The sequence below is a fragment of the Eptatretus burgeri genome, chromosome 13 (assembly GCF_056783735.1).
Source record: "Eptatretus burgeri isolate ZD-2024b chromosome 13, Ebu_testis_v1, whole genome shotgun sequence".
NCBI classification, from domain to species: domain Eukaryota; kingdom Metazoa; phylum Chordata; class Myxini; order Myxiniformes; family Myxinidae; genus Eptatretus; species Eptatretus burgeri.
The window spans coordinates 62,941,570-62,951,328 of NC_140973.1; the positions used below are offsets into that span (position 1 = coordinate 62,941,570).

Sequence of the window (9,759 nt, forward strand, 5' to 3'; positions counted from 1 at the left end):
ACCAACAAATTATTTTGAAATCATTGAGATTGGCAGGAAGCTCGATAGTGCCACTCGTTGTGGCTTTGATGAAATTCGTTCTTCTGTGATAAAATCTGTCATATCTTTTATTTCTCATCCCTTAGCCCATATATTGGTTCTGTTCCTCTGAATCTGAAGGTTGCTAAAGTTACTCCCATTTTAAAAAGTAGCGATTGTCAGGTCATTCACAATTATAGACCCATATCTATTCTCCCATGTTTTTCTCAAATTTTTGAGAGACTTGTTTATAACTGTCGAACCAAATTTCTCTCCAAATTTAACATTTTTGATCCGCAGTTTGGCTTTCATAGTAAGCACTCTACAGATATGGCTCTTAATCATATGACATAATTAATTTCAACTTCCCTCTCCGACAGATTGCATACCGCTGGTGTTTTCATTGACTTGTCCAAAGCCTTTGATACGAATGATCAAAATATTCTTCTCTCCAAACTTGATTTTTATGGTGTTAGAGGTTGTGCTCTTCAATGGTTTAAAGACGATCTAACTAATAGGCAACAACTTAAAGTTGTTAAAAGCTCTAATTCTTCACGGAGATCTATCAGCCATGGAGTTCCCCAAGGATCTATACTTGGACCTCTTCTTTTCCTATTATACGTTAACGATCTACATACATGTTCTTCATTATTATCTATTTTTCTCTTTGCTGGTGATACAACTATCAATTCCAATCCTAGTAATGACTCATTGATCAGTACTATTAATCGTGAGCTCATGAACGTTTAATCCTGGTGTAAATCGAACGAACTCTGTAAATCCAAATAATACCAAGTGCATGTTTTGGGGGGTTTTGTATACACTGTCAAGGCTCGTGTGAGAGCCAACACACAGAAACGCACAGAAAGGGGAGCAACATACAAGAGGGGCAGGAGAGGGAGGAAAAAAACATTGGGGAACAGAGACATGAGATCAATGGAAGGGAGAGGGATGGGGCAGGGTACACAGGGTAAACAAGATGGACACCACAGGGACTTTCAGGTTCTTACATGACAGGGAGTTTCAGTTAGGACAGCAGGGAATTTGAAGGAGATGGGTTTGGGGTGGATTAGCGGGGTAGAAAAGATCGTGGTTTTGGAGAGTGGAAGATAAGAGGTGGTAGTGAACAGCTGTTTTGAAGACCTGGAGGGAAGAGTGAGATTGAAGAGAGTGAGGAGGTTTGTTCCAAAGGTGGGAAAAGAGAGGAATGAAAGAGTTAAGGTGACCAGTGATTCTTGATTTTGGTAGTTTTACCAGAAGAGGGTTGCCGGCAGACCTTGAGCACCCTACGGAAATATGGGGGGGGCACATCTCAGACAGAGCATGGGGGGCGAGGCTAGACAGAAGATGGATGGTAGAAGACAGAAAGAGACCACCGACCTGCCTGCGGTATGAGATAGAGAGAGAGAGACCCCAAAGACAGCCTCATCGAGGGAGATACCAATGATCCTAAATGCCTTGGTTTCCACAGCGTGAAGCCAAGAAAGGTGAAAGGCAGGAACACCAGCCCAGAGGGGAGAGCAGTACTCTATCAAGCTGCGGATGAAAGCTTTGTATGGGTCAGGAGCTCAGGTGTGCCAAGGAAGGACTTTGCACGATAGAGAATTCCCAGTCAACTAATGGCTTTGGAGGCCAGCTTGGAAATATGGCTTTCCCAGGAAAGATCATGGCAGATAGTGAGATCCAGAAGCTTGAATGAAAGGAGTTCTTCAAAAGAATTGTTGAGAAAGTAGATGGGCAGGGGGGGGGGGGGTTCCAGATAGTCCTTTCAGAGAGACAAAGTGAGAGTGTGACAATGTTCATTCGAAAATCCATCAAATCTCTGTCTGACACCATTTCTTCAATCTATATTTACAATGAACCCATTACTTTTGTTCATTTGACAAAATGTTTAGGTGTTACCTTGGATGACAAACGAAGATGGACCAATCACATTTCATCGACTGCTAAGATTGTTTCTCAAAACACGGGCGTACCGTCTTAGCTTCGTACCTTTCTTCCACCTTGTACTTTATTCTCCCTGTATAATAGCTTAATTCTCCCTTACCTGAACTATAGTAACATTGTCTGGGCACGCTCTCGTAACAATCAGCTCCACTAACTCTCAGTTATTCAAAAGCGTGCTATAAGGATATGGACTCTTTCTCATCCACAGGATCACACTGCACCTTTTTTCACCAAACTCAACACAGTGACACTTGTTTGGTACTACAGAACTTTAATATGGATACAAACAAACATGACATAATAGTGACCGAAGCTTTTCGTGCTGCACTCCTCAGAGTAAAAATCGCAGCAAGTGAAGAAGGAAGTGAAGGTGTGTGTGCTTTATACGCAGGTCTCAATAAGGTCAACACTGATTGGTTCAACCGTAATGACGTCACGGTTAATCCGAACACCCATTGGTCGGCTCATCTTCACTTTGAGCTCCCATTGGCTGGAGCAGAGTTCGCCAATGATTCACGTTTGCAACCACATCATGGAGAGAGTTCGAGGGGCCTCCCCTAAGATCCATTCACCATTTGATCGGATCAAACACGTCCCTTTGGCGATTCGAAGAAAGATTGTGAGGGTGAGAACACAACCAGTGCGAGCATGTAGAAATATCGAGCAACCACCGGCCACTGTACCTGCTTCATCTGCCATTGCACAGCACCTGGTTGCCAACCCTATCTGTGCAGATCAGTACAATGCAGATATATTCAGGATATTGAACCGAGGTCGGAGTTCGTTTAATTTATGTATGTTGGAAGCAACCTTCAACCTTACCACCGATCCAATACTATGTCGTCAAAAGGAATTTGTACGATCTCTGTGTCTCTTTCAGCATGGAAAGATCAAGGGAAGTACGGTAACAAATGGTGAATGGGCCTCGGGGAAACCCATCCCCCTCTCTCCAGGATGTGGTTGCAAACGTGAATCATCGGCGAACTCTGCTCCAGCCAATTGGGAGCTCGAGGTGAAGATGATGAGCCGACCAATGGGTGTTCGGATTAACCGTGACGTCATTACGGCTGAACCAATCAGCGCTACCTTATTGAGACCTGCGTATAAAGCACACGCCTTCACTTCCTTCTTCACTTGCTGCTATTTTTACCCTGAGGAGTGCAGCACGAAAAGCTTTGGTCACTATTATGTCGTGTTTGTTTGTATCCATATTACAGTGACACTTGCTGACATTAATGAATTACATACAGGGATATTTATGGACAAGCATATTAACAATCTTCTTCCACAAGTCTTTTCATCTTGCTTTACAGCAGTCCATGACATCCACACTCATTTCACTAAATCACAAGATAACTTATTTCTACCTTTTAGTCACACATCATACTCGATTAATACACTACATTATTATGGGCCACATCGTTGGAATGGTATTGATAGAGCAGGAAGGGCATAGTCATCTTTGGGTCGGTTTAAGTCTTATTATAAACAAAATTTTATCTTGTATTCTTAAAAGTTTATTTTCTTCACATGGATAGATTAAGTGCTTTCAGAGAATTTTTTTTTTAAGTATGTTCGACTCGGCATGGGGAATATTGGTTGAAAATTTCATCATCAGTCAAATGGTCTCACAGCCAAAATGAATTTTAAAAATAATAAAACCTTATCCGATGAATGCGAAACTTTAAAGATGTGATCAACTACCCATTCTGAATTCAATTTAATAAAGATAACGTCACGGGTCAGGTGTCCGATGAAAGTGGGGTTGTTTCAAAAGCGGGGCAACTTGGTATCCGGCCATAACTGCTTGCAGTTATAAAGCGCGCGCTTCTAGTTGTTATTACTGTATTTGGCAATTCCATGCCAAATACATTGTTATTACTGGAATTCTTATTGTATTTGTCAATTCCATGCCAAATACATTGTTATTACTGGTTATTATTATTATTCTTTATTAACCTCCGCCATCGAGGATGGATGGAGGTTACTGTTTTCACCCGTCTGTTTGTTTGTTTGTGAACAGTATTACGGAAAAACTGCCTGACGGATTTCAACGAAACTTGGTGGAGGAATTAGGTATGGTCCAAGGATCATGCCATTAGATTTTGGACTTGGTCCAAAAAAAAAAAAAAACCCGAAAATTTTGCAACTTTTTTTCAAAAAAATTTCGATTTTATTTGAAAAATATTTGATTTTTGTTTTTGCATTTCTACATGTTTTAAGTGATTTCCAACCCCCCCCCCCAAAAAAAAATTGTTAGAGGAAAAAAAAATTTGCAACTTTTTTTTCAAAAAAATTTCGATTTTTTTTTTGGGGCATTTCTACATGCGCGTCGATCTAGTTTAGTTTATTCAATCGTGGTTCAGTAGAGTCTGATCTGTTTTGACCTACAATGAATAGGATATCAGGTTCACTTAAGTGACCCAGCAGTATTGGCGGCGGAGGTTTTGCACTCTCCCGAGTGCTCCCCCTCTAGTTCTTTATTTATTTTTCCCACACATCCTTTTCCCCAAAACTCCTCCTAGCGTTTTTCTCTAGGAGCACAAACAATTTTGTCTTTGAAATGGGACAAGGTCAAGGAAGTGCAGTACAACTTTTGACCTTGAAATTCTCAAGGTTAAGGTCAAGGTCACACAAGAGGTCATAAACACATTTTGCCCCATATCTTCGCCCCATGGAAAGATACAGGTGAGCCACTGATATTTTGTGATAGGTCACAACAGGGCCTACAAAAATTATATTTTGGTCTTTATTTATTTTTTTATTCACCTATATCTTCTGTGATCTATATCTTCTGAGATCAGTAGGGGTCAAAGTTCATGATGTTGCCAAATACATATTCGCTTCTCGCAAATGCAGCCCTCAAGTTAATATTATTATTACTAAATCATCACCATAATCAATGGAGGGATAAAAAAAAAAAGAATATTTCACTAATTCATCAAAGTGAGCAGTAAACTCACCTTTGGGATACAGACAGACACCTGAGTTGTCTTCATTTTATTTCCCCACTCTTTGCCTTTCCCATTGTTTGCTAAACCAGTCTTTCCCTCTGTCTTTCCCTTCATCTCCACTTTGGTTGAACCCTAGTGGGTGGGGGATTGAGAAGGAAGGCAGGGAAGGGTTGGGAGAAGGTGGAAAAAAACCCCTCATTATCCAGACAGACAGTCATCCAAATAGCCAACACACTTAGGGGCAAGTATGCTTCTGTAACTGAAAGCATTCATTTTGGAACTTCAATGGAATTCTGAAACATGAACAACCAGACAAAAACATTTTAAAAACGGCAGAAGTTATGGAGGATGACAGTCCTCATAAACCCGAGACCCAAGACAATACTCATAAACCACACAGCCTTCACACATGCCAAGGCTCAAGGAGGAGCTTGTACAAGGAGACGATGAACAAGCCAAACAGGGAGATGGGATGTGAATTTGGGATACCAGCAACATGAGCTCAGACAAACCTTGGAGTCTCATAGATTCCCCTTCCCTCCCCTCCCCTGAAAGCAATCCTGCTTTAAACTTCCTTCTCCTTTTCTCCTCCACACCTCCTTTGATAGAGGTTATTGCTCTCCATTTAGCAGCCCGCCACCACCCGTCCTATCCCATCCACCTACTCCCAGCACTTGTTGGAATAGAGGGTCTCTAATCTATTTTCATGAGCCAAAGAACAGCAATACAAGGGACATTATTTCACAACATGGATTCATTTTGGATGTTACGTTTGGAAGAACCATAGCCAGAACAATATTTACATTCAATAACAGAAAATGTTTAAGGTTTAGAGTTAGCTCAGTTGAATGGTCAAAAAAATTCTCTGGAATGCACTGGTGAACCAGAAAAATTGTATGTGCACGACACAGGTCCTCGACCTAAAATCAGCATTTTAATAGCCAGGAAGCAAACCAAGGACTGCGACGTGAAGCTCAACATAATGGAGAAAAATAAAAATCTAAAAAACTTGTACCGTTTCGGAAAGCAAGGCTTTGCTTTGCTGAAGTGCTGCCTTCACAGAGCTGCAGTGCAGGTTATCCAGCACGGTACCGGCATGCATAGTGCTCATGTGGTGCACCAAGGCCTGTGTATACCTAAAGGAGACAAGCAGACATAGACAAACTGTCCAAAATTGCACCTACATGGAATGAGGAGGTCGAAGTGGAGAACTTATTCAGTGGTCACAACCAAATGGAATTTGTATTTCTGCTTTATACAAGGCAGAAGGAAACTGCAACTGGGTTGCAGTACAAACATTTCAACCTGAAGGACATTGGGACATTTATGGGATAAGAGCATCAAATTGCATTGTGTGAAATCAGTACAATTCACTTTGACCAAAAACAAAAAGTTATCTGCAGGTTTTGATTTCAACACGTCCAAACTTAAGGTCGGAGAAGTTGAGTTTTATGTGGCAGGTGGAGGAAGTGGCAAGGGTGGTGGTGGAGGAAGTGGGGAATATATTGAATGGGGGTTGGGTTGATTGAGTGTAACCTGTACATCTTGATGGTAATGGGGGGTGGGGGTGGGTGAGGAAAGCAGTTAAATACCATGTTGTTATTTTTGACAACAATCACTGTTGGAGATGTTTGAAATGTCATTTCTTTAATGGTGGCAGTTTTCTGGGAGCATCGCAGAGAGGAAAACCTTGATGGCTTCTGACACAATGACATCACAGCAGCAAGAAACTGCTGCTCTTATTAGAAAACAAAAGAAATACTTCTCCACAATTATAACAGTCCAACCTGAAACTAAAGTGTTCAATCGCGTGGCATAACTGTTCCATCTCGAGTTTCAAGAAATTTCATTAATGGGTGGCAAATAAGAGGCACTTATCTCAAATGCAGTGCAATTCCATTCGATGATCGTATTGCGTGTCGACTGAGCCAATAATGGCTCCTGGTGGCACCAGATGAGGGAACATTACCGGGCTGCTCTAGTCGGCTTCACGTGAACTCCAGGTGGGAGATTAGGACTCTCGTCAAAATGTTGGCTTTAAATTTACAAAAAAATAAAACTTGGTGGTCCTCTGTGTTGCCAACATGTCCTGACAACTCGATGGAACTCAAATGTATGACCGATAAATTAAATGGGAAATGTTCAACAACGAGTGAAAATTTTACGATTTGATGAGTAATTTGTAAAAGTGAAAATTTTGTCAAAGTGAAAATTTCACTTTTACAAAAGCCGTGCAGGGTAAATATCCATGAAGCAAGTACTTTGCTGATGCGTAATGTTGAACCGGAGGAACGCTGTCGACCTTCTTCAAATTCGGCGAGTTCCAGGAATAATTCAATCGTCTCTGGGGGGTTTGTTGTTTGATAAGATTATGAAGGTGTACAATTTTTAAGGGTCAATTGCAAATGCTTCTTTATTTCTAAAAATTTCATCTGGATTGGTAAAAGGGTGTTAAAAGATCTGTGGGACATTGCGGGAGATGGTCTGTAAATGCCATTGTTTAGCCGTGTCAAGAGCGACCAGTCTTCATCAAGCTACACTTCTTCGTTTGGATTCAAACAGCAAATGATTGTTTGATATGCAGTGTCTTGATACCAAGGCTATGAACATTTGTTGGGCTGATATTGAATTGAACTACAACCCAAACAAGTACACAGTGCTTTCAGAAAGTATTCACACCCCTCGACTTTTGTCACATTTTGTTACGTTACAGCCTGAATTTATGTTGGATTGAATTTAAATTTTTTGCCACCAATCTACACAAAATACCCCATAATGACAAGGTGAAAACATGCGTTTTGAGTTTTTATAAATTAATTAAAAATAAAAAGCTGAAATGTCTTGCGTCAATAAGTATACAACCCCCTGAGGCAATACTTTGTAGAAGTGCCTTTGGCAGCGGTTACAGCTTCGAGTCTTCTTGGGTATGTGTGCATCAGCTTTGCACATCTGGATTTGGGGATTTTCTCCCATTCTTCCTTGCAGATTTACTCAAGCTCTGTCAAGTTGGATGGGGAGCATCTGAGAACAGCAATTTTCAAGTCTTTCAACAGATTCTCAATGAGATTCAAGTCTGGGCTTTGGCCAGGCCACTCAAGGACTTTCATGTTCTTGTTCTGAAGCCAATCCAGTGTTGCTTGGCTGTATGCTTGGAGTCATTGTCCTGTTGGAACATAAAACTTCACCGCAATCTAAGGCCGTTTGCACTCTGAGTTAGGTTCTCCTCAAGGATTTGCCTGTATTTGGCTCCATTAATTGTTCCCTCTACCCTTACAAGTCTCCCAGTCCCTGCTGTTGAAAATCATCCCAATAGCAAAATGCTGCCACCACTATGCTGCACTGTGGGGATGTATTGGTGTTAGGTGGGTGATGAGCTGTGCTTAGTTTCCACCAGACATAATGCTTTGCATTTAAGATAAAGAGTTCAATTTTCAACTCATCAGTCCACAGAATATTTTGCTTCATGATCTCAGTCTTTCACTTGCCTTGTTACAAACTCCAGGCATGAAGTCATGTGCCTTTTCTCAGGAGTGGCTTGCATCCAACCAACCTCCCATAAAGCTTAGATTTGTGAAGTGCTGCAGACTGTTGTCTTTCCGGTAGGTTCTCCCATCTCAGCCAAGGAACTCTGTAGTTCTGTCAGAGTGATGACTGGGTTCTTCATCACCTCCCTGACCAAGGTCCTTCTTGCCCAGTTGCTCAGTTTGGTTGGATGGCCAGCTCTAGGAAAAGTCAGGGTAGTTCTATGTTCTTTCCATTTCCTAATGATGGAGCTCGCTATGCTCTTGGGAACTTTCAAACCTCAAGAAATTGTTTTATAACCTTCCAAAGATCTAGATTCTAGACCTCCTCAATTTTATCTTGGAGTTTTACGGACCTTTCCTTGGACTTCATGGTGGAGTTTCTGCTCTGACATGCACCGTCAACTGTGGGACCTTATATAGAAAGGTGTGTTTCTTTCTAAATGATGTCCAAACAATTCAATTGGCCACAGGTCGACTCCAATCACGTTGTAGAGCCATCTCAAGGATGATCAAAGGAAAATTGATGCACCTGAGCTCAATTTGGAATGTCAGAGCAAAGGGGTTAAACACTTATTGACTCAAGACATTTCAGCTTTTCATTTTTAATCATTTTTTAAAAGTTTCTAAAAACATGTTTTCACTGACATTATGGGGTGTTTTGTGTAGATCAGTGACAAAAAAAATTACATTTAATCAATTTTAAATTCAGGCTGTAACACAACAAAATGTGAGAAAAGTCGAAGGGTGTGAATCCTTTCTGAAGGCGCTGCAGGGGGGAGAATTGGGGGAGGGTAGGGGTGTGGTCAAAAAGGTTTTCCCTTTCTTTAACTTCTGTTATTACAATGGCAGAAGGAAGCTCAACCACCCATGTTAGGAAGGGACGAGACTGCTTGCAGACTAGATAATGACCAACACGAGTCAAGAGTTCCACCAGCGCAACACCATTCCCATTCATAGTCGGTGGGTAAACCTCTTAACTACATCGATGGAGTCATCAGTTGAGCTTTCTTCATGGTGGGATGTTCAAACATCTAAAGTTTTATTTGCAAGATTTAATATGGTCAATCTATGCTATGAAACAATTAAATAAGCTTGCACATACCGAGTCACTTTCACTTCAAATACATTGTAAATATAATGAATTGTATAATTATTTTTGGTTTGCAAAACCGCACCTGTCCAAGGCCTCCGCCAACAAAGGTGTGCACATAACGTTGACAACACCGCGCACCTCCACCACGACTGCAGTCTGCCTGTGCGTACCATCCGAGTCCTTCGGCCACTCAGAGCTTTTCTCCGGCCGACCCGCGCCGGTC

At 41.4% G+C, this 9,759-nt stretch overlaps 1 protein-coding gene across 7 annotated transcripts in view; it reads right to left on the reverse strand.

Moving 5' to 3' along the window:
- BLTP1 (bridge-like lipid transfer protein family member 1) overlaps nt 1–9,759 on the reverse strand; it is a 357,046-nt gene that overhangs the window by 195,782 nt on the left and 151,505 nt on the right. For all 7 annotated transcript variants that reach the window (XM_085852760.1, XM_085852755.1, XM_085852759.1 and 4 more), the window contains exons 31-33: nt 9,619–9,759; nt 5,935–6,055; nt 4,929–5,051 (exon numbers count right to left, since the gene is read on the reverse strand). The exon at nt 9,619–9,759 is cut by the window's right edge and continues 36 nt beyond it. In XM_085852760.1, coding sequence (XP_085708886.1) covers nt 4,929–5,051; nt 5,935–6,055; nt 9,619–9,759 — 385 coding nt within the window. The remainder of the gene's footprint in view (nt 1–4,928; nt 5,052–5,934; nt 6,056–9,618) is intronic.